The 24,849-nt window shown below is 35.0% G+C and overlaps 1 protein-coding gene, 1 long non-coding RNA gene and 2 other non-coding genes across 5 annotated transcripts; 1 reads left to right on the forward strand and 3 right to left on the reverse strand.

The window, feature by feature from the left end:
* Window positions 1–2,572: 2,572 nt before the first annotated feature.
* LOC127089698 (small nucleolar RNA R71) lies at window positions 2,573–2,679 on the reverse strand. The gene has a single exon (XR_007791256.1). It is a non-coding gene; the product is annotated as a small nucleolar RNA R71 (small nucleolar RNA).
* Window positions 2,680–2,823: 144 nt separating this feature from the next.
* LOC127086265 (uncharacterized) lies at window positions 2,824–7,840 on the reverse strand. Its single transcript, XR_007789448.1, has 2 exons — window positions 7,455–7,840; window positions 2,824–3,599 (listed from the first exon to the last, which is right to left on the reverse strand). It is a non-coding gene; the product is annotated as an uncharacterized LOC127086265 (long non-coding RNA).
* A 13,871-nt stretch (window positions 7,841–21,711) lies between these two features.
* On the reverse strand, window positions 21,712–24,352 carry LOC127086266 (chromatin remodeling protein EBS). 2 transcript variants are annotated; one of them, XM_051026988.1, is made up of 5 exons: window positions 24,002–24,351; window positions 23,468–23,810; window positions 23,313–23,381; window positions 22,489–22,627; window positions 21,712–22,086 (listed from the first exon to the last, which is right to left on the reverse strand). In XM_051026988.1, the coding sequence occupies exons 1-5, from the start codon at window positions 24,072–24,074 to the stop codon at window positions 22,054–22,056; spliced, it is 657 nt and encodes a 218-aa protein (XP_050882945.1). In that variant the 5' UTR covers window positions 24,075–24,351; the 3' UTR covers window positions 21,712–22,053. The 2 variants fall into 2 exon arrangements, with proteins under 2 accessions (XP_050882945.1, XP_050882946.1); XM_051026989.1 differs by having other exon boundaries at window positions 21,822–22,086; window positions 22,475–22,627; window positions 24,002–24,352.
* Window positions 22,181–22,252, forward strand: TRNAC-GCA (transfer RNA cysteine (anticodon GCA)). Its single transcript has one exon. It is a non-coding gene; the product is annotated as a tRNA-Cys (tRNA).
* Window positions 24,353–24,849: the final 497 nt, after the last annotated feature.

The following is a 24,849-nucleotide window of genomic DNA, read 5'->3' on the forward strand; positions in this document are numbered from 1 at the left end:
CGTTGTTATTGTTGTTGCTTTGTAGGTTGTTGCTCAGGTGGTGTAGAATCAACCTAATGTTGGTGGGAACGACAAGTTCCAATATTTGGGGAGGTTCCAGAGGAACAATCCGTCTACTTTCAAGGGTAGGTACAATCCTGATGGAACACAGACTTGGATCAGGGAGATTGAGGGGATTTTTAGAGTGATGGATTGCTCTGAAGCACAAAAGGTGCGGTTTGGTACACATATGTTAGCTGAGGAAGTTGATGACTTATGGATCAAGACTCATCAGGTGTTGGATGTTGCAGCTTGGTAATACCAAATTACACCGTTATTTTGACTCATTTTGTACATGTTTTATCATCATTTTACCTCTATTTCCAGTGATACGCGGGTGTTTTATCTTTATTTCAGGCATTTGACCATATAGAAGCCAAATGTGAAGAAACGAAGCAATTCAGACGTAAAACAAAGAAAAAATGGGAAATTACACTCAAGGCGACCTGCATAGCGTTCACCATGGAGAAATCCATAAGAAGAATGACGTGTCCCACTCACCAACAAACACTTGACCAATTCTTCCATGCTTTGGGAATATGGCGTTCACCATCCTTTGTAAGAGCCAGGCGGTTGGAAAGTGGGCTTGTTTGGTCTCCCACTCACCCCATGCGCTCCAACATTCTCTCCCATGAATGTAGAAACTCTCACTTGATATTTTGGACCTTGGAACACTATAAATAGGTGAAAAGCTTCATTTTTCAAACCATCTAAGCTTAGCACAATCTTAAGCAATAGAATTACTGATTAAAGTTATAACTCATCATATCGAGGGGTTATAGCACCAGAGAGCATTGAGTTTGTACGAAGTTTGGAGCACTTTATTTTATCGAAGTTTAATCTTGCTGGCATTTATAATTCTTTACAAGTCTTCAACAATTTATTCTATATCAGATTCAAGCCTCCGTTTGGAGCAGGTTTTTAATATATTATGCATTTTTATTATGTCGTTTTATTTATTTACTTGCACTTTACTTTCTTCATCTCACACTTCTTCTTTTATTTTCAAGTCTTATTTCTTGCACCGTATTGCTTTACTTTTGATAATTTCATGTTCTTGTCATTATTTCGTTTTCAAAATCAATTTCTAAACCGCTCTTTTCTATTCAATTACCTTTCCGAAATGTTTACTTCTAAGTTTCAAATCTATGTTTATGTTTGTTATAAACATGTCCAACGAATTTATTGATGTTGGGATATGAGGACCGTTGTTTGGCGGTACTCCAACTGTTGTTTCTTTAAGATTATAATTGTAAGTTGTTTTGGTTTTAATACAACTTTTCTGAACTCAATTTAATCGGTCACTACGAAAGAGCCGTGAAAACATCAGGTAAGATCGAAAGTCGTCTGACATTAAAGAATAAAATTGGTTTGTTTTTTATTAACGAATATCGCGAAAGCACTTTGTTAATTAATTAGGAAAGTCTAATATTTATAGAAAGAGGTTTTAAAACTATTTGCGGACACATTTATAGGTTTAGGATCCAATCACCTGAGTGAAAGCCTCGAACCCTTTTAAGTTAAAAGTTTCAATCAAAATTACTTTTCAAATGAGTAAAAAGTCTAATTTCTTAAAATAGGATTTACTACTTTAACGCAATAAGCGCCGGTCACACGTGACATTGGATGGTATAAATTAGAGAGTCAAATATGGTTCTGAATACACGAAAGCGACAACTCCTATTTAATTAAATTATTTTCAAAGTAGAAAATATTTCCCCATACAGTAATCCTATTTAGAAATAATCAAGAGTATTATTGTTTGATGAGAGTCACATCCCGATATTATTTGTCTGAATTTATTAAAGTTATTTATTTCATCTCTCCTTTGCTTAATTCATTTGTCTTAGATAAACACCATAGCAACTAGAAATGATAGTTTGATAGTTAGGTCTCTGTGGGATCAATAATCTTTTATATTACTCTCACGTACTCCGTATATTTGTGGAAAGCACGCATCAAGTATTTGACGCCGTTGTCGGGGACTCAAACCGTCAAATTTCATAACCTGCTATTACACCATCTAGATTAAGGCAACCCTTGTTGGTCAATGCAAAGAACTCGCAGTACTGGAACTTTAAAAGATCTAATAGCTGAACCAGAAAGATACGTAAGAGCTCGACTTTTGCTCCAACGAGTCAAAAGAGCCATGGCAGAAGACCAAAACCGTAGGCCACTCGAAGATTTTGCCTTACGTTCTAACGAAGAACCTCATTCAAGTATTGCCAACCCAGCTATTACAGCTAACAACTTCGACTTGAAACCTGATTTGTTGCAAATCGTGCAACAGAACAAGTTCACTAGTCTCCCAACAGAGAACCCAAACCAGCACCTAAAAGTTTTCATTCAACTAACCGACACACTAAAATTCAATAGCGTTGCTCCTGAGGCGATACGTTTGTGTTTATTCCCTTTCTCCCTCAAAGACAGAGCGCAGTCATGGCTAGATTCCCTTCCAGCTAATTCCAACACTACTTGGAATGACCTGAAGAAAGTATTCCTTGCTATATACTTTCCACCTAGTAAGACTGACGTCCTACATAACCAAATTACCAGATTCACTCAACAGGATAGTGAGTCCCTTTTCGACGCCTGGGAAAGGTACAAAGAGCTATTAAGAGCTTGTCCACATCATGGATTAGAATAATGGCTAATCATCCACACCTTCTACAATGGACTTCTCTACAACACAAAGATAACTATCGATGTTGCTGCCGGTGGTGCGCTAATGAACAAACTATACCCCGAGGCATGCGCACTCATTGAGGACATGGCTCAAAATCATTACCAGTGGGGTACAAAGCGTATACAAGTAGAGAATAAAGAGATTAAATTATGTACATACGAGGTTAGCAGCCTAAACCATATGTAAGCCAAAATAGACACCCTAACCCAAAAGGTCGAAAGCTTAATCATAAACCCTACAACTACTATAGATGCAGTACAACCCAGATGCGAAATCTGTGAAACATCAGGACATGTGACTGCCGAATATAGTATATTAGCTGAAACAAACCCAGACCATATCAACTATGCCCAAGGAAACCCCTATTCAAACACTTATAACCCTGGATGGAGGAATCACCCAAACTTCTCTTACAAGAACAATAACTTTGTTTTCCACCTAAACTCTACACCTCAAAGACCAACAGGTTTCCAAGCCCAAAGACCAACACAACCAATACAAACTTCCCTTCAGAAGTCAAACCTTGAGAAAATTATGGAAGATTTTATCATGACTCAAACTCAGCAGAATAAAGAATTCATGAATCAAAACATCCATATTAATGAACTGATTACACAATTAGGAAACAAGGTTGATTATGTGGTAACCCACAACAAGATACTGGAAACCCAAATTTCTCAAGTAGCACAATAACAAGCTTCTCAGGGTACACTAGGATGATTGTTCCCTGGACAACCTCAACCTAACCATAAAGGCTATGCTAACACTATTTTGCTGCAAAGCGAAACTCAACACGATGGGCCTAAAATTCCAGAACCACCAAAAGAAAATGTTATGACTACCTCAGAAAAACAAATAGAGGAACCTGTAGAACCTGAAAAACAAAGAGAGAAGGATATTAGGGATAAGGAAGCAGTGAATGATAACCAAGAGAATTGAACATATGTACCACCGACACCCTATATACCACTGATTCCATATTCACAAATACTTAAACAAACCAAACAAGACACCCAATACAAGAAGTTTGTGAAAGTGATCAAAAAACTTCACGTCGAGATACCCTTCATTGAAGTCATTACCCAAATACCATCCTATGCCAAATTCCTAAAAGACATCTTAACATACAAGCACAAGCTCGATGATCCCAAACCATTAGAATGCAATGCAATTGCTGAAAACAAATTAGCCAAGAAACAGAAAGATCCTGGAAGCTTTTCTATACCATGTGTTCTATGAAGACATGTTATAAACAAAGCATTACTGGATTTGGGAGCAAGCGTAAGTTTAATGCCTTTAGTAGTTTGTAAAAGACTAAACCTAAGAGACATGCAACCAACCAAGATGTCCCTTCAACTGGATGATCAATCAGTTAAGTACTCGATAGGTATATTAGAAGATATCCCAATTAGAATCGAACAACTCTATATCCTTACTGACTTTGTTGTAATGGATATTAAGGAGGACGAAGAAATTCCTATCCTTCTAGGTAGACAATTCGTATCAACTACTGAAGCCATGATAGATGTAAAAAGAGGAAAAATGACTTTCAAAGTAGGTGATGATAAGGTAGAGTTTATCCTATCCAAATTTCTGAAAGCACCCTCCACGGATGACTCTTATTGTGCAATTGATATCATTGATGAGTGTATAAGAGAGTCGGATAAGGAGGAACATATCGAGACAATAAAACTACCCTCGCCGCCCATAATGGAAGATGATGGATTTAAGTTAGTTACACCTTGCATATACGATGACCTTAACGAATGCTTAGAAATTACCCCTGATCATATGCCAAGCATTAAGAGACCCGCAATATAGCTTAAGGAACTACCTAAGAACTTGAGATACGAAATTCTTGATGAAGAACTCAACCGTCCAGTTATAGTAAATGCCAATCTAAATAGTGACGAAAGCAATCAACTCTTAGAGGTCTTAAGAAAATACCCTGCAGCTCTGGGTTATACCATCTCTGACTTAAAAGGAATAAGTCCCTATGCGTGCATGCACCTAATTATGCTAAAGGAAGATTTAAAACCCTCTAGAGAACACCAAAGAAGGATAAATCCTATAATGAGTGATGTAGTCAAAAGAGAAGTATTAAAACTTCTAGATCCAGGACTCATCTACCAAGTATTCGATAGTAAATGGGTTAGTCATGTGTATGTAGTACCAAAGAAAGGAGGTGTCACGGCCGTACAAAATGGGAGAGGAAAATTGGTAGCCAAACACATAGAAAGCGGATGACGCATGAGCATAAATTATAGGAGGCTAAACAAAGTAACCCGAAAGGATTATTCCCCCTTCCGTTTATTGACCAAATGCTAGAATGTTTAGCTAGATACTCTTATTTCTATTACCTAGATGGATACTCCGGATTTTTCCAAATCCCTATTCGCCAAGATGGCCAAGAGAAAACAACATTCACATGTCCATATGGAACTTTCGCTTATCGACGAATGCCATTCGGACTATGTAACGCTTATGCAACCTTCCAACGATGCATGATGTCTATATTCGCAGATTTCCTGGATGAAATCATGGAAGTTTTCATGGATGACTTCTCGATATGTGGATCCAGTTTTAAAAACTGTCTGGATAACTTATAGAGAATTTTGGAAAGATGCGTATAAGTTAATCTAGTACTAAATTGGGAGAAATGCCATTTCATGGTGACATAAGGAATAATCCTATGACACATAGTATCAAAAAGGGGAATTGAGGTTGATAAATCTAAGATAGAGATAATAGAGATCCTTCAACCACCTAAAACAATTAGAGAAACCCAAAGTTTTCTTGTTAGCATCCCTCACATCTATTGTACTCGATGGGAGCTGTTTAGTTAGTTTCATACAAGAGTGTTAGCGTGATATCGTTTGTGATCTTCTACTTATCGGGTGAGAAAAGAGAAAGAAAGAAGGAAAAACTTAGGTTTTTTTTAATATTAATGTGTCTGACAAGATTTCACAATCCTGCTCATACGTATCTTCAGGTGCTATAAAGAACTCAAGGCATACGTAGTTCTACTCAAAGAGAACTAATGGTCAGATTGCTTTTAAAGAGAGTGATGCTTGGATCATATTTGAGTGATTAAACCTTTACTTGCTGCTCGCTCTTAGAGGTTGAAGTCTTTGTTTGTTTCGAGTTGAAATGGATATAACATACTCGTTTTTGAAAATGGTTTTCAAAGTCGTGTAAGGGCGGAAAACAAGTATGATTTGTTTGAATTGATTTTAAGCGGAGACAGACATCCAAGCAGGGAGCTCTACTGCAGTGCTCAAATGCTCGAAAAGGAAGAGGCCTAAACCTAATCACTCTCATTTCATCCAAAAGTTTGTTAAGAAGATGTGTGGCAAATTAGGTCAAAATTTATTAATGAAAGACGATTATTCAGATAGGGAGCTCTACTGCAATGTCCAAATAATCGGGAAATAGAAGGTCGATACCAAATCAATATTTTTCTTCTATAAGATAAATGACCTAATTATGGTCATTTATTGTATTTTAATATGGAAGACGAATGTTTGAACATGGAGCTCTACAACAGTATCCTAACATTCGAAAAATAAGAAAGTCTAAACCTAATCAGTTTCTTCATTTTTATTGTGAAAAACTTTTAAAAACTGGGGGATGACACGACGTTGGATCAAGTGCCTGAAGTTGATTTATGAAAAGAATTTGGATGTGGCGGGGGCAGGAAAATATAAGTTTAATTTGTTTTGAATATGTTTTAAAATTTAAGATGATTATTCAAACAGAGAGCTCTACAATAGTGTTCAAATAATCAGAGACTGGGGAAGGTCTAAACACAGTCGGTCTTTTTCCTTCCAATCTATTATTTAAGAAAAGAGTTTTTTTGAAAGCGTAAAACAACTTGACATTGGATCAAGTGTTTGATTCAATTTTGAAAGCTTTTGAATTCATACATTTTTTTTAATTTAATCGAGACTTTTTATGTGTATTATTACACTCTAAGTGTATATTCATGATTATTTTCTAATTTTGAAGTATTTAATCAATTAATCAATCAAGAGAATTAATTAATTGACTAAACAAAAATAAGAAAAATAATAAAGTAAGTAAAAAAGATTTGTGAATAAACAAGATTTGAGAACCATTAACCACATAATCAAGTGAATCAAAATTACCTAACAAAAATAATAGATTACCCAAACTCTAAGTAATTAAATTAACTAGTATTATTTTAGAGAGTAAAAATTTAAATAATAAAAAAAAAACTACACATTCAACAATTAAAATCTAAACCTTTTTTTTGTCTTGAAAATTATAGATTAGACTTTTTTTCACTTAAACTAGTAACCAATCACATATAAACATGTGGACAAGTATATTAAATTAAAAGAAAAAAAGCATAATATAATAGAAATTAAAAAAAAAAAAGGTTAATGTGCAGTAGCATGAACATGAAAGCATATGAAGTATATGTATATGTATATAATATTACTAGATCTACACTACCAATGGTTGTAATGCTAACAATGAAATCATATTCAACATTGAAAGAAAATCTAACCCTTTTTGTTATGTTTTTATTAAAATGTTCATCATAAAAAACTAACTAGAAAATATCTCATTCTTCATATTCATAATTTGCAAAAGAAAAAGTTCAACCGATACGATTTCTTCCATATACAACAAAACAGAACACATGAAAATCACAATTCAAAGCAGCTTCACACCAACATCTAAGAGAAATAAAAGCTTTTACCTTTTCGTGATGGTTGGACCATGAAAGTTAACGTGAGATAGGTTTTTGTGTTGAAAAGGGTGGATCCGAGGTGGATGGTGGATGGTCGGAAAAGTTGTCATGAGGAAGAATGATGATGATCCATGATGATGGTAAGTTGATGTAGATTGTAGTCAGTGTTTTTTATGGTGTTGAAGTGAGTGGAAGAGAGTTTGTGTTGATGTTAGTTACTGAGTTTTTTCTTCATGGTGAGGAAGAGCATGAGTGGTATTAATATGTGATGTTTGGTTGAAAAGAAAAAGGAAAAGAAATAAGGACAAAATATGTGTTTCTTGTGTGTCCACGTGAAGCATTTGTATGTGGTTTAAAAAATAAGAAGAAGATTACTAAAAACGTCTTGTTTTGGTGCGTGGAGAGAGGAAGAGAAGAGAAAAAAATATCACAAGCCCATGCTAAGTGTGCTCCCCCAATTGATTCATATTTTAATCAATTTTACAAATAAATAACAAACAAGTTTCACATTGATCTTCTAATTTAATTTAATAACAAATTAACTATTTTGTCTTTACTAAAATTAAAAATAAACAAACATAAATTAAAATTGAAACGAAAATACGGATGATTCTAAATAAATCTCCAGATTATTTTGGCAAAAGAACGAAAATAATCGGACAAAAATTGAATAAAAATCAGGAGCCAAAATGCTCATAAAAAATTAACTGAACATACTAAAAATATCAACGCAAAATAAACTTTTCGAAAATATACATGTTTTGATTAAATTTTGACATAAAAGATGATCGGTTAAAAAGTTCAGGCTGATTAAAATGTGACTGAAAAAATAGTCAAAAAATTAAAATGAGCAGCAAAATTAAACTACACGAAATGTAGATTAAGAATACTGACGCCTGCAAGCTTGATTTTGAAAAAATTTGCCCGCTAATTCAAAGTACAGTTGAGAAACGATTCGACCGGCATGTCTGTAGATTTGAAAAATTATTTTGAGCGACATTTTAAGCATTACACGAAACAAAATACATACTGTAATAAGTAAAAAAATGCAGATGTCTTGTGAATGCGTTAAGTTATTGGTTGAATCAGCGCAAATGGATAATCATATATAAATGAATCGCCCTTGGACCATTTACCTGTGATTCTCAATCATGATTAAATTCTACAAAGATTCAGATAATGATAATACTCTTGATTATAACCCTTTGAAACTCTGAAGCGAGATGCAACAGAATGAATGATGCAATGTGATTGAGAAATGGAATCTTTTGACTATTTAATCAACAAATGACTAAATGAATATTATCAAGATCAGATAAAATGCCAGAACTCCTGACTTTTCATCTAAATCCTGATGAATGCTTTTAACTAATGGAATACACGACAAATTGATTTAATTTATGTTATGCTAATGCAGGTAAAAAAATCAGGGTAAATTTAGGGTATGACAGTATGCTTTAGGAGCTTGGTTCTTTGTACCATGTCTCTAGCATGCATTAACACCAATATTTTACTGCCCGACCTTAGATAGTTGTGACTTTTGCATAAGTCCAATTACGATTGCTTAACATATAGCTAAATTTATCCCAAAAGACATAGCATTCTTGTAATTGATATTATAAGTATCCAATTCCTCATGGTATTGTGTGAAGACTTAACCTTTTTTCCATTTGTGAGAGCTAGTGGCATACTTATTGATTTATCCAAGTTGGAGCCCTTCTCATAGATGATGTATTGGTTTATGTCTTTATGCTTGTGAGTGGATGGTTGAGTGTTCTCCAAAGAATGACTTAAACAATTGAATCCTTCAATAACATTTTGCTAACATTTCTTTATTATTGTTTTATCTGTAAATGTCATTTACTTAATGCAATTTAAATTTTAGTACCTTTATCATTCATTGTCATTTACATTTCATGCAAGTTGTTTATGTTTCAGTCATCTTCATTTTGCTCATTTGAGTCATATCTTTGTGCTTGTATATATTGTGTGTTTGTCATTTTGTTCTGTTTATGGTTTTAGGACCTTAAAATACCTAAAAATAACAAAAACCCTAAAAAAATATGTTGATGGACTGTTGGACCTCTGCCCTTGACTTGATCTAAATTTTTGGACTTAGAGTAGGCAACATCCCTATGCTTTGAAGTACTTGGCCAATGCCCTTACTTGAGACTGATTTATCTTGGCCAATGTCATTCATCTGAGACAAGCCTTGAGTTTTCCCTTGGTTTACTTGTTACTTTGTCTCTGTGCTTAAATTGCTATCTTGTTGTTGTTGTTTATGTCTGATGATTGTTTCTATGAGTTTGCCACAAGGTATATTTCATCTAATACATTTGAAGACATTGAAGATTGCTTGCTTTTGGAGTGCTTGCTTGGAAGTCTTGGCTATCTTTATTTGATGTTTTTGGTCTTCATATTAATTGTTTGGGTGTTGCTTATGCTTGTTGCTTGCTCAATAGTCCAAAGGAAATGGGTTTCTATCTGACATTCTTGTCTTGTGGATTGCTTCTCATTGGTCAGATCTTTTCAACCTTAAACTTTTAACTTTGTCTAGGGTAGTCCCTTCATCTCTTCCTTTCCTTCTTAAATTTCAAAATCTCTCCCTCATTTTAAAACCTTATTTGTTTGTGTTTTCAACTTATACTTGTTTTAATGAGTAGAAACTTTGGCCTTATGCCATTGATTTTCAAAATATTTTCTTAATCAAACTTGTGAATAAACTTAATCATATTAACTTAACTTTTAAAAAGACAAAAAGAACTAACAATCTCATCTATTCCTTTTGGCCATTTGTGCCCTTTTTCTTGTAAAACTTTTGCAAAAAAGAGTGTTTAGATCTGAGTTATCTTTGGTTGAGATACAATTCTCCCATTTCATGATATTTTGATTATAAGTCTTTCCATTTATTAGGGATTAGTGGCATACTTGTTGATTGAATCCAAGTTGGAGCTTTCCCTCTTAAATGTTGTAAAGCACTCATTATTGGTGGATGTTTGGTTGAGTATTCTCTCATTGATAACAAAAGATCTTTAAACTTTTGTTAAAACTAATCCACCAATCTCTTTGAAATTTTTACCACGAACTTTGGGGTTTTGATCTCTCAATTTTTATGTTGATACGTAGGCATAAGACCGAAGGTCTTGTCAAACATAAAAATATAATAATTGAATTCTTTTCTCATCCCTCATTCTATACTTTTAGCAAACATCTTTTCAACTAAAACACTTGCGCACAAAAATGGCTTCCTAGGAGTACCTAAAACACTTTGGATGCTAATACCTTCCCTATGTGTAACCAACCCCTTACCTGTAATCTTTGACATTTTATTAGTTTTGATTTGAAAACTTATTATCTTTAGGGTTTTGTTCGTACTTTTCCATTTTCCTTTGGAAACAATAAAAGCGCGGTGGCGACTCTGATTTTATTGACGTTGAGTTAACAAATAGCTCAATGGTCATGAATTTACCGCTATATTATGTAGAAAGGTTTATCTAATTTTCTAATTTTCTTCATTATTAAGGTCAAAGGAGTCATGTGGTGTGAAGCACCATTATCAAGTATCCAATTGAAACAATATTCAAATTTACCAGTCATGTCTTCATGTGCGTTTGTATGATTTTTGGCCCGAACTCCATGCAGGGTGTATCCTGATGTTGATGCTTCTGGATATTCTTTTCTCTCAGCGCTTTGAGCAAAATTTGCTACATGTTGCCCTTTTTATTTGTTAGGTTCTCACCTTTGGGTTCTTCATGACTCCTAACTCACTAGATATCCAACAATCTTAAAGCATTTTGCCTTAACATGGCCATTTTCCCCACATTGATCACACTTTAATCTTGAGTGATATTCCTTTCCTCTCTTCCTATCTACATCTGAATAAAATGCATATGCATTTTCCACCTTGGAATCTCTTTCCTTATCTGCTGCAAAATGAGATTCTTCTCTTTGCATTTGATGAAAGGCACGCCTAAGAGAAGACAGTGGATCAATATTAAGTGTAATTGTCTTGATATGAGATTATTGTTCACTATCAAAGCCTCGAAGAAAAACATGGACTCACTGTTCTTCTTCTCTTTGTGTCAATACTTTAACAACTCCGCAACTGCATTCATGTAGAGTTTGAAATTCACTCAATTTATCAACAAGACTTTTGAATTGAGTGTAGTAATCTATTACACTTGTTTCTGATTGTTTTTGCATTAAACACACGTTTCTCCACATCTAATGGATTCGTGGTGCATTGGTTAGAGCAAAATATTCTTCAAGATCCACCCACATATCTTGTGTCGTTGAAGCATGTGAGATGTTGTTGTGAAGATTTAGTTTATTCGCATTGATCAACCAAGATGTCACCATTGAATCCACCTTCTCCCAATCATGGTACACTTCATATTGACTTGATGGTTTCTTATGCTTCTACCAATGAAACCTAGTTTTGTCTTCACACACAAAGTCGTCTTGATCGATCTTTCCTGTTAATACCTTAGGATTGGCATTAATTTTGTAAAACAAATAATGTAATCATCTCTGTTGTTTTAATATGTTGGGTTGAAGAAATTCAACATCTGGACCAACATGTCATGTATGATGTCACGACATCATGTCTGTGACATCGTACATGTGTAGTAAACTGAATTAATTAATTCAGTATATATTCTGGGATTAGTGAGGATATTTGGTGAATATCCTAACTCCCATGTGGAGGTCTTAAAGACTCAATCAGAATATATATATGCTCAAAATAAGGAGATATATATGGAGAGATTTTAGGATTGAAGACCTTGATTGTAGCAGAAAGTTCCTGCTGACTTTGTAACAGCAAAGGAGAAGTTTGCTGCGATTTCTGAAGGCCCAAATCCAGTTGGGTGATTAGGTTATAAATAGCATATTGTAACCTAGTTTTTGTAAGCCTCATAGAATGAAAATTTAGGGGTGTGTGTGAGGTAAACCTCCCAATCTGTGGGAAGGTTACCATGTGTTTCTCAGTGGTCAAAGCTGAGAGTATTTGTAACTGAAAGCCTGTAGGCAAGAGTGATTATGGTCTTGAATGAAGTTGTGAAGCAAGTTCAAGTTGTTTTAACATTACATTGTATTTGTAGTGATAGGAATGGAAACTGGAGGTTTCTATCTAGGAGTTCCTAGGTATAAATTGCATTGGGTAGGGATTAAGTGAAGAGTTGTAAACGGGGGAGTTTAACTCTGAATTAATACTGCTGATAGTGGATCTTCTTCCTGGCTTGGTAGCCTCCAGATGTAGGTCATGTTGGACCGAACTGGGTAAACAATTTTCTGTTTGTTTTCCTTCTGCATGTTATAATCCTGTCTGCCATAACTCAGGTTGTAATTCAGTCTGCTTATCAAGTTAATAACAGACCTGATACGTAGCCTTCTGTTTGAATGTCAATCAGAATGTTTTGACATTCATCATTAACAACACATACTGAATAATAGGCATGTTGATCTCAGTTCATTATTTAGTTAAGCCTGGTCTTCAAGAGGAGAACAGACCTGGCCAAAGGATCATAGTGAAACTGTCAAACTGGATGTCTTGACAGTTGTTCGTGTAGGCTGATACTGAAGTAGAGACTGGTTAGTCTTTCATAGTATAGCAAAGTTAGCACAGTCTGTGCTTCAGGAACATAACAGAATCAGCATGAGGTATATGTTCTGGATGTCAAACTGAATGTTGTGACATTCACACCTGACAGTTTGTGCCAAAATTGTAGGACAATTAGTTTTTCTGTTTCAGCATTTTTCTCAGGCTATTTTCTAAGAATCCAACAGCTGAGCTAAAATCCAGGAAAATAACAACTAACCTACAATTAATGAATCTAACAAATAGCCTATTTGTTAGCTCCCTAATATGTGGAAATTAGGTTAACTTGCTTGACCTTTAGTTTAGGAAACACGAGTACTAGGCCAGCAAACTGGAATACAGTAACAGGTGATGTTCAAATCAATATTGATATATCATGCTGATAACTGTGCAAACACAACAGAAGTAAGTGTGATGTTTGACCTCTGTTGTGTCTTTGTACCAGAAGGACAGAACTAAGTGTTCTTCCATTCTAGGGTAATATAGTAGCAGATGTCGTGACAACTGTGAAAGCGTGCTTTAGTACAAGGTTTTAATTTGTGTAATTGTCTTGCTGTATTAGTTACAATGTTGGATCAGATGTCATGACTTGGAGTAGAACATCTGAATTCTGACTACGCCAGAATTTCAATTGGTATCAGAGCAGGCATCATGTTCTGTTTCTGGATGAGATCCATGGGTGATACTTTCTGGTATCTTGTAAGGAGTTATGTTAGTACTGATGTTGGAACCTGTAGAAGGTTCTGTGGTTTCCCTGAATGGTCCCTTGAAGTAGGTGGATGGACTATTCATGACAGGAACTATGAGTACCTGCCTCTGGAGATTGGCAATTGGCCTTTGTGTGGGACAACTGAGCTAGTATTGAATCATATTCAAACTTGGTATGTTCTTGGAGGCTGATCTGGTGAAGTGTGTGTTCATTGGTTGAGTTGTATTATGATTTCCGCTGCATAATACCTGGCAAAACTCAAACTCTGATGTAGTTTCCCCTCATGTGGATGAAAGGCTGTTGTATTCAAGATTTCATCATAATCTACTGAAGATGTCAAAGATATTTGAGTCTCATCAAGTCTACTCTTCATGGTAAGAATCACCTGATCACAGATTCTTGTACTCTCCTGGGCAGTGTATATGAAGACCTTGAAGACTTTCAAGGAGGGTTTGTTTCAAGGAGGTTAAACTAATGTTCTATGTGATGTTAGAACATGTTGTTCAACAAGTATGCAGCTACTGGTTGAAGAGCAGATGTTTTTAGGTGTCAAACAAAGGGATACTTTGGTTTGAAACCTACTCCTGACCTGGAAGAGGAGACATCTGTGTGTGCTAAGTTGACAAGGGTAGGGTCAACTGTGTGTGTGCTCAAGAAGGTCACTTTTAGAAGTCTGATCTCTAGAAGTGGAGCTGGTTGAGATGTGACATTGTGCAATCCCTGCTGTGTGCCTTATTCTTGTAGATTGATCAAGGTTGGATAGTTGTTCCCTGAAGTACTATGTTGTGTTGGAAGACAAGTCCCCTGGATGTTAGAAGTCAATAATGGGGTAACCTGACTGCTATTTCATGTAAGAGGATTGGGACCATGAATCTTGTTATTCAAACACCACGCTCAAAAGTGGCAGTTCTTTCAAGGAGTGAGAATATGAAGATTCAGTGGTTGGTTGAGGTAGTATGCTCTGGCAATGCATATCTACTATTAACTGGTGTTGTTTTGTTGTCACTAGTACTTATGGTCAGCTGGAGTTTGATTGGTGTGATTGAAGTATGTATAGGTGTAACTCATAGAGTTAGTTGCCACTGGTAGGGATGGTGTATGTCATGTTGAGACATTTGTGTACAATGCATGGATATTGGTGTGGAGTGTCCATGATTGTTAATTTGAGGGGGAGTTTGGCTAACCTCCTCACGTTTGGTCAGCCTAGGGTCTGGTTGGCTGTTGACCTGTGTCACATGGGTTCTGGCTGTTGTGTGACATAGTTGCAAGGAAGGATTCATCTCTCTCATTCCTAAGGGTGAATCTAATCTGGAAAGATTCTCAAAACTGTTGAGGTGCTTGCAAGCAGAAGATCTTGTCACAAGAAGAGTATTTTCAAAGTATTCTTATGGTGGAAGTATCTGAAAGGATAATTGGGAAAGGATTTAAGATCAATGTCTACTTGTGCCAAGTACAAGTATTTAATTGATTATCCTTGGAGCTCCAGATAACTGATGTTCTTAAAGATGTTGGAACATCTCTTCTTCAAGACCCTGTGCAGAATCACAGGAAGGATAGTACATTGGTTTATGATCTATCTCCTTGGTGGCAACAAGAGCATATGATCTCTGAAAAGGTTTCCTGGCAAGAAACATGTTCAGCCTTGTGGTGTACAAGAAGAAGAAGACATCATAGTCTTGATGGTGGTTACTTGGATCAGTTTATTTCAGATCTAGGTAAGGAAGTGCATTGGCTAATGCACACTGTGGAGTTAAGAACAAGTGGCAACATTCTTAACATCATGGAAACAACTTTACCTTAGGAAGTAGAATCCTTGGTATAGCTGAAGGGTTAGTCTCTAACTGGTCCTTCTGAAGACTCATGCATCAGAGTGTCTGATGTCTTTAGAGAAGAAGCAGGAATTCATCAAGGTGTGAGCTTGGATGACTTAACTGCAAACCTGCAGGATGGAGGTTGTTTACTCAAACTTGGTTCCACAATCAAGTCTATGAGAGCATTGAACTCTTGTTCTATGTAGGGAGGAAGTTCTTTCAAGTGGCAGAAGAAGGAGCTGAATTCAACAGCTAAATGTTGAAACACAATGTTGTGACATTTGGTTTAACATCAGAATCTTAGTTGGTGAAGTGGCACATCAACTTAAGATAGAAGGGTCTACAGAGTTGTAGATTGGGTACTTCAAAAAGGTCGTTCTCATTGCAGTTCTTTGGAGTTGCTGGATGGAGAAGATGTTACATGTTCATGTCTTAGAGAATCTAAGTTCTGTTTAACATGTAGCTTGAAGCTCAAGTCTCACTTGGAAGGTCAGCATATCTTTGGGAGAAGTCTGATAAACTTGGAGATGTCAAAAAGTGGCATTTGACTTTTCAATATGAGGATTCATGAAGGAGGTAATCAACCAGTGGCATTTGGTCTATCTCAGAAGTGAGTTCGAAGGATCAAGATAATCAACATATGGCAGCTGATTATTCTTGAGGAAAGTCTGAGACAAATTACTTTTGAGCATAAAAGTAGTAAGTTGAAGACAAAAGGAGGTGTTTTCTATTCATCTCTTGGAGCTTGTGGTAGGAGTTCTAAGCTACCTATGAAAGATTATCTCTTGAAATGGGATGAGAATGTATATGTCCCAATTTGTGTCTGGGTTCTTTTGGATTAAGCTGGTGACTCAGTGATATCTGAAGATTATCAGATGGTGTTCCTTGTTATGTTGTGAGGATGTCCTAACTAATGTTAGAACATTTTGTGAAGTGGTTTTATGTTCTGGTTAGAAGAGAGATTGACACGGAGTGTGGATGTGTTCAGCCAAGAGGGTTGAACAGAGGGTGTGCTCTTGAAGACATGAAGATGCGTCTTATGTTTTCCATTCATCAAGTGGTCTGGGTTCTCTTTGAATCAGGAAATATGTGAAGGTCCAACTTTGGGGTGTTGGATATGTTCATGTGTGATCTCCAAGTTTCAAGAGGAGAGTTGGTTGTTCATGACAAGAGGAGTTCTGTCTTTGTGCTACAAGTAATCATCAAGCTTGTGGTCTATGATGACAAGGTATGACACCTTGTTAGTTATTGGGTTGATATGATGTGTGTCAAGACTGAGGGAGCAGAAGAATGTCTGACCGGATGTCATGACATTGCCTTGGATAATATTGTTATATCCTTCTGAACCTTAAAGTCATGAGGAAATATGGATGTGGTGTGTCTAATTATGATAAATTAGAATAAGCCTGATTGTTACAGTTGTGTGGTACAGGGGGAGTAACCATCTACTGATGTTTGTGATTTTGGCTTTAGTGGTGCCAGATGTCAAGTCTTTACTGGTGGTACGAAAGTGGTCTTAGGAAATGTTGAGAGGAAGAATACTTGAAGAATGCAAGCAAAAGCCACGTTGAATGTTAAGACATCACGTGCAACGTGACTGACTGCATATAGGGAATAGTCACCATGCACTGGAACTGTTGTTTTAGAAAAGAAACAGTCAAGAGCTATAAAAGGTATTCAAAGATAGTCTGAGATTTTGTTGGTGATTCTCTGACTGTTTCTTAGCAAATATTAATGAATCTTGACCAAGCATTTATTCCTACCGTTAATTCCTAAGCACGGGCTGGACTATTTAAAGGATGTAATAGCCCTCTTCTTCTCACAAGAGAAACACTTCATTCCCTCTAAATCATGGGGTATGTTAAGGTTTGGGCAAACTGCGCCTGGATTTGGTTTTGTGAGGGGTTCCTTTACAAATGTTTAGCAAAAAAGGGGGAGAGAAATATAGTCCTGAGAATGTACCAGAAGCAAGTAAAATATGGTAGCAAGCAGAAGTTAGCTTCAGGCACAGAAGTCACTAACTGGGCATATCACTTGTGTCTTGTAATCTGAGTTAAGAGGACAGTTGTGTCTTGTGATCTGAGTTACATTATCTATGTACTCAGCATTACATATTCTTCTGGAAGCTCTACCGGTGAGGGGAAGGGTTCTGATGCAACTGATTCTTGTACCTCTACTTCCTCATGTACACCAACTTTGGTGTTTGTGGTGGTGGAGACAATGACAGAGATGAAGAGCATACCCATATTCGGATGTATTGTCCAGTGTAATGTTTATTTGTTTTAGCTAAAATTTGCCAAAGGGGGAGATTGTTAATACCTTAGGATTGACATTAATTTTGTAAAACAAATAATGTAATCATCTCTGTTGTTTTAATATGTTGGGTTGAAGAAATTCAACATCTGGACCAACATGTCATGTATGATGTCACGACATCATGTCTGTGACATCGTACATGTGTAGTAAACTGAATTAATTAATTCAGTATATATTCTGGGATTAGTGAGGATATTTGGTGAATATCCTAACTCCCGTGTGGAGGTCTTAAAGACTCAATCAGAATATATATAGGCTCAAAATAAGGAGATATATATGGAGAGATTTTAGGATTGAAGACCTTGATTGTAGCAGAAAGTTTCTGCTGACTTTGTAACAGCAAAGGAGAAGTTTGCTGCGATTTCTGAAGGCCCAAATCCAGTTGGGTGATTAGGTTATAAATAGCATATTGTAACCTAGTTTTTGTAAGCCTCATAGAATGAAAATTTAGGGGTGTGTGTGAGGTAAACCTCCCAATTTGTGGGAAGGTTACCATGTGTTTCTCAGTGGTCAAAGCTGAGAGTATTTGTAACTCAAAGCCTGTAGGCAAGAGTGATTATGGTCTTGAATGAAGCTGTGAAGCAAGTTCAAGTTGTTTTAACATTACATTGTATTTGTAGTGATAGGAATGGAAACTGGAGGTTTCTATCTAGGAGTTCCTAGGTATAAATTGCATTGGGTAGGGATTAAGTGAAGAGTTGTAAACGGGGGAGTTTAACTCTGAATTAATACTGCTGATAGTGGATCTTCTTCCTGGCTTGGTAGCCCCCAGATGTAGGTCATGTTGGACCGAACTGGGTAAACAATTTTCTGTTTGTTTTCCTTCTGCATGTTATAATCTTGTCTGCCATAACTCAGGTTGTAATTCAGTCTGCTTATCAAGTTAATAACAGACCTGATACATAGCCTTTTGTTTGAATGTCAATCAGAATGTTTTGACATTCATCATTAACAACACATACTGAATAATAGGCATGTTGATCTCAGTTCAGTATTTAGTTAAGTCTGGTCTTCAAGAGGATAACAGACCTGGCCAAAGGATCATAGTGAAACTGTCAAACTGGATGTCTTGACAGTTGTTTGTGTAGGCTGATACTGAAGTAGAGACTGGTTAGTCTTTCACAGTATAGCAAAGTTAGCACAGTTTGTGCTTCAGGAACATAACAGAATCAGCATGAGGTATATGTTCTGGATGTCAAACTAAATGTTGTGACATTCACACCTGACAGTTTGTGCCAAAATTGTAGGACAATTAGTTTTTCTGTTTCAGCATTTTTCTCAGGCTATTTTCTAAGAATCCAACAGCTGAGCTAAAATGCAGGAAAATAACAACTAACCTACAATTAATGAATCTAACAAATAGCCTATTTGTTAGCTCCCTAATATGTGGAAATTAGGTTAACTTGCTTGACCTTTAGTTTAGGAAACACGAGTACTAGGCCAGCAAACTGGAATACAGTAACAGGTGATGTTCAAATCAATATTGATATATCATGCTGATAACTGTGCAAACACAACAGAAGTAAGTGTGGTGTTTGACCTCTGCTGTGTCTTTGTACCAGAAGGACAGAACTAAGTGTTCTTCCATTCTAGGGTAATATAGTAGCAGATGTCGTGACAACTGTGAAAGCGTGCTTTAGTACAGGGTTTTAATTTGTGTAATTGTCTTGCTGTATTAGTTACAATGTTGGATCAGATGTCATGACTTGGAGTAGAACATCTGAATTCTGACTACGCCAGAATTTCATTTCCCATGTGCAATAATTTTCTCCATTCATAAATGTTGTCACGTGTGAAGTTCCTGGATTATCAGAGTTGTTTAGATGATAGGCTTGTGTATTATTTGTTGTGTTCTTTGTTTCAGATTTAGAGGTATTTTTTTTCTCCAATATCTCATCCGAATCGAAACCATGCTCATATATCATAATAGAAAATTAACTTGAAAATATGTTGTATTCCGAAAATTATTGATGATACATGATATGTTTTTATATAGATAATGATCTATCTTTTCGAAGTTTGAAAATAGGATCAATCCTAACAAACTCTATAAAATATCATCAACCCTAACAAACTCTAGCAAAGTATTAAATCCTAACAACCTAATAACAAATTATCTCTAGTAACTTTTAATTTGCATATAGGAGAAATTCCACCACTATGTATTATTTGGCGTGTAGTAATGTTACCCTTCTTCGTAACTTTCAATTTGCATGTTTTAAATGAGAAAATTGAAATTTATTAACCAAATAAATGAAGACACGAGGGCCTAGAACCATAGAAGTTGTTCAATACAAAAGATACATATGTTGATATGGTCTAACTTACTTAAGAATGCTCATATGGTTAGATTGTATATCTTCCTTATTTATTCAAGAAAAATTCATGAATCGTTTATTTTATAAAATGAAACCATAGAAATTGAAAATAGTATAAAAAGTGAAATGAAACGGACCACATATTGTTCTATTGTAACACGTGGTAGTCAAGGAACCAACCGATTATTATCATTGAATCTTTATCACTCTTTCACCTTTTATGCATGCATATAATATGTTGGAATTATTAAAAGCACTTGTTCCTATCTCGAACCTACCAACAATTTCTCAACTATTCTACAAAAATTTGGAAGGAAAATTCTACAGAGAAATATCTTGTAGTTTAGTTAAATATCAATATCCAAAATATAATCATGCATGGATGTTGCTCCTTTACGTACTTACGTTAGTTAATATATTCACCGTTTGTTGTATGCATGAACATTAATCTTGCCCTCACTCTTTCATCCAAAAAAACATATAAGTCCTATCATCTTTAGAGGGAAAAAAAGATATTAAGTATAAATATAAGTCATATACCACCATTTTAAAATGAAATCTCTCTAGGAAAATTTAGAAACTAATATACATTAAAAATGTACCAACTCCTTTGTCCTTTAAAATATATATAAGCCCTTTGAATAAAATATACTCTCTTTATAAAAGATATTTTCTTTTATAAGTAAATATTAAATTTTAAATTAATTAAATTATTGATATATTTAATCTATCTATAATCTAAATATATCATTTATTAAATAAAATTTAAACATAAAAATTTACTCATAAAAAAGAATGGAGGAATTTAAATTGATTTTTTATACAAATTTGTAGTTAATTTGTATAGCTATACAAATTTGTAGTTAATTTATATAGCTATACAAATATACTTTTTAGGAAGGGAGAATTAATTATTATGTATATAAATTTTTTTTCACTAGCTGTAAAAAAACTAATATAATTAAGAAAAATTCTACAAAAATAATTAATTCACTTTAAAGTTTAATAAAAATATTATTTAAAAAACCACAAAAAAGGTCTTATATTGTACTTCCAACTTGTATCTGCAAAAGTTCATAAGCACTCTATCTTATAACACATTTATAAACTATTTTTAAATTTTTATTATTGCTTATAAAAATTAAAAACAAAAGCCTAAAATTTATAACAAAACAATTCAACCACATTTCTTCTTTAATTATTAAGATAAGCACTTCTTCAATAAGAATTTAATTAAACTACCTTTAACAAACTTATCATTCACCTTATTATATAACATATCAAAATAGCTTGCAAATTATATAAAATAATTTAACCACATTCCATTTAATCAAACTAAATATTTCTCTATTTCTCCATACACACCTTAAATAATTGAAATTGATGAATCACACTCACATATGCAATTTCAACACAATTTTCAAATGTTTAATTAGCTCCTACATATGAAAGGTGTAATATGGTGAACCACATATAATTAATTAACATAAAAATAAAAAAAAAAACAAGAAAATTATTTCAAACTAGAACCTCACTTTTTTCCACAAGATAATTAACCAAAATACAAATAAGTTTTGTTAGCATATTTGGTGTGGTGAGCACATCAAATAGCAACCCAAATAATTTAGAAACCTAATAGCAATTAGTACTATTTTTTTCTACTTCAAGGTTTGATGTTTTCAAACATTAAAACTTAACTCATCTTTTCTGGCCAGAAAAAGGAAACATATCAATGGTTTGTGTCTTAAATCTAGACCGAATAAACATGATAAAAACATTGCTTCCAATCTGGTGGAAGCTGTACAACACACAACAGCGCTACGGCATCGCCACCACCACGAGTCGTAATTCATGGTCACGGTCCTCTCTTTCGCCGCTTTGGCTCCACCTGCAAAATTCAAGAATTGTTTATGTATAATAATCAAAAAGACCATGTTTGACTACAGATTAACAGATAATGCAAATTGAGTTTATAACAACAAGGGTCCATAGCTCAGTGGTAGAGCATTTGACTGCAGATCAAGAGGTCACCGGTTCGAACCCGGTTGGGCCCTTCTATTTTATTTTTTTCCAATTATTTTTAATCTCTGAAAATTGTTTTTCTGCTGAACAAAAAGATAAAGCTAACCATGGTACCAAAAAATGAAGAAACACTAGTCAACAACAAGTTATATGAAACAGCTCAAACTTCGGAAAAAATCTTCCGTGATAACCCGTACCAAAGACCATAGTGAAATCATGTCTTTTAATATTTAGGACTAGATGCATGTAGTTACCTAATTTATCATACCTTGCCATCAGATCCCGGTGATGCAGGAAATGGCGTCGGTGGTTTCTTCATATCATCATCAGATGAACATTCAGAACAAACAAAATGATCCAACTTCTTCGCTTCTTCAATAGTCATGCCCACACAAGCCGGATGGTACCTACAAGAAACCTACAAAATGAAGTGTGTATCTTTCGTAAAATCTAGAGATATAATCAGGTTCAGAAATACAATACAGCACGAGCTCTTCAATTTTTTGCAATGATTAGAAGCATGATGCCAAAAAAGGTCAGAGAGAGTTGAAGAAAACAAAGCAAAACAAAAATAAACCTCGGCATAATTCAATTTATAATGGAAAAATCAACTATAGAGCTACGAGTCAAGACTTTTTAGACCAACAAACAGCTGATATAAAGACACCAGCAGTTTCAGCCTAAGAAAAATCATCTGAAGTTGATTGTTACTTTAAATTATGAGTGGCTGTCCTATCAACAGAAAATCCTTCGCACGTTCTTGTTCACGATTTCCAGCATTTTTATCATCGGTTTCGGTTTGTCATAGGCCAAGACAGAGCTCCATATCGGAGAGTGTATCACAACTATTGAACTTAATCGAACATCTTCCTAGGGTGAAGAAGTCTTGGTACAGTTTTTATCATTCTTCTTTGTATAACCTAACTCAGCAGGAACTCGAATATCAACAAATATACATTCATATTTCATCCAAACAAACAACATAAACAACCGAAACATCCAATGCTAAAATTAGAGATCTGGAAAAAACTGAAAAATCACTGACAAACTTAATAAAAGTCAACAAAGTAAAGCAGAATACACTGATTTTACCAATCTTTGCACCCCTCGCACTGCACCATTAGGTCATCCGGATTATAAGGCATCTCACATTTGCAGTATCTACAAAACACAAAACCAAATCAACAAAACAAAGCAAAACGAAAACATCTCATAAAATACTCAATTCAATCAGCAAAAAAACTCACACAGCGACGCGGTCAGGGGTGAAAGCACCAGTAGCAGCCTTATACTCAAACCTACAATAATAATCTTCAGAACCTACATTCTCAAGCTTAGTATAGTTCTTGAAAGAGTGAACAATACACTTTCCTTCAATAGTGTGAGCACTTTGAACATCAAAATGATCAGATAAAAACAGTTCCTTTGCTCCATGAAACTGTCTTCTTCCACCAAGAGATTCTTCAGGTCTGTAATACCATCTCACACGAACCCGCACATTGCCCCTATTATCTTGCTCGATCTTCTCCACACGTGCCACGTATGGTGGCTTACTCGTGTCCGAAGGACGCATCAAAACACAATCTCCAGCTGCAACAAACCAAACCAAAAACCAAAAAATACACAAATTAAAAACCAAAACTTTCCTTAATCTAAACAACACCCACAAAGTTTTACACATTACCCATCATATTTTCCCCCAAAAGAATCTATTTTGAAGATGTTTCCTTAACTGATATGTTCAAGGATAAAAGGGTTTTAAGGGAATGATAATTCATTACCTTTAACAACCTTGTTAGTTCCTCTTATGGTGTATGAGTCCATGTCTTTTTTTCCTGGCCTCGTTTTCGCCATGCGTGTGTGAGCTTCTCCTCAAAGCACTTTTCTTCAATAAAGGGTGGTCGAAATGCTAAGGTGGAAGCTTTGAAAATTATGAAAATGGTTCAATTTTTGTAGCCTCTAAGACTTTTGGTTTTGGATAAGAACAGGAAAGAACCCTTAGGGTTCTAAGGATTTGTTGAGAGTAGAAGAAAGGGTTGAAGAGAGTGAGTGTGAGGGTGACGATTCATATGCCTGTGACTGTGAGAGAGTTAACACAGTGAAATTAGTTTAATTAAAAGTAAGATTAATGTTTTAAGTGTTGGTGGTCATAATACATTAAATGTAATTTGGTGTTATGCATTTTTGTTTACCTACCTAATATTTTGTCACGTTATCATTCAAATTTTTCATCTATAGACTTTGACTTGACCACTTTTATGTTTACTATTTTATTTTTGAGGCAAATATTGAAGGACATTGTTTTGTCTTGAAATAATGTTTCCACATAAAAATATACTAGTACTCCCTTGTAAAAAAATAAAATAAAAAAATAAAACATATTCTCATTCTTTTTTTTCCAAAATAATTAACTCAAATTAAATAAAAAGAGAGGAGTAATTTCTAAATTTTATATATATATATATATATATCAGAATCAAATGATACAAATGTGTCAAACTTAGTAACATAACATCTCCGATAAGTCTTCATCCTAAATTCGTATAACAAAATTCACGGTTAGATTGAAAATTATTATCATATAAATCACGCGCTATAAAATTTTAATTCAATTAAAAATCATTTGATA

Source organism: Lathyrus oleraceus, chromosome 5 (genome assembly GCF_024323335.1).
Source record: "Lathyrus oleraceus cultivar Zhongwan6 chromosome 5, CAAS_Psat_ZW6_1.0, whole genome shotgun sequence".
Taxonomy (NCBI): Eukaryota; Viridiplantae; Streptophyta; class Magnoliopsida; order Fabales; family Fabaceae; genus Lathyrus; species Lathyrus oleraceus.

What these genes read in the sequence shown, in the direction of transcription:
- LOC127086266 (XM_051026988.1), bottom strand. Translation starts at nt 24,074, where the DNA reads ATGGCGAAAACGAGGCCAGGAAAAAAAGACATGGACTCATACACCATA. An exon ending in ACCCCTGACCGCGTCGCTGT is followed by an intron (nt 23,382 to 23,467) that starts GTGAGTTTTTTT and finishes TGTGTTTTGTAG; the next exon opens with ATACTGCAAATGTGAGATGC. An exon ending in CACCGGGATCTGATGGCAAG is followed by an intron (nt 22,087 to 22,488) that starts GTATGATAAATT and finishes TGAATTTTGCAG; the next exon opens with GTGGAGCCAAAGCGGCGAAA.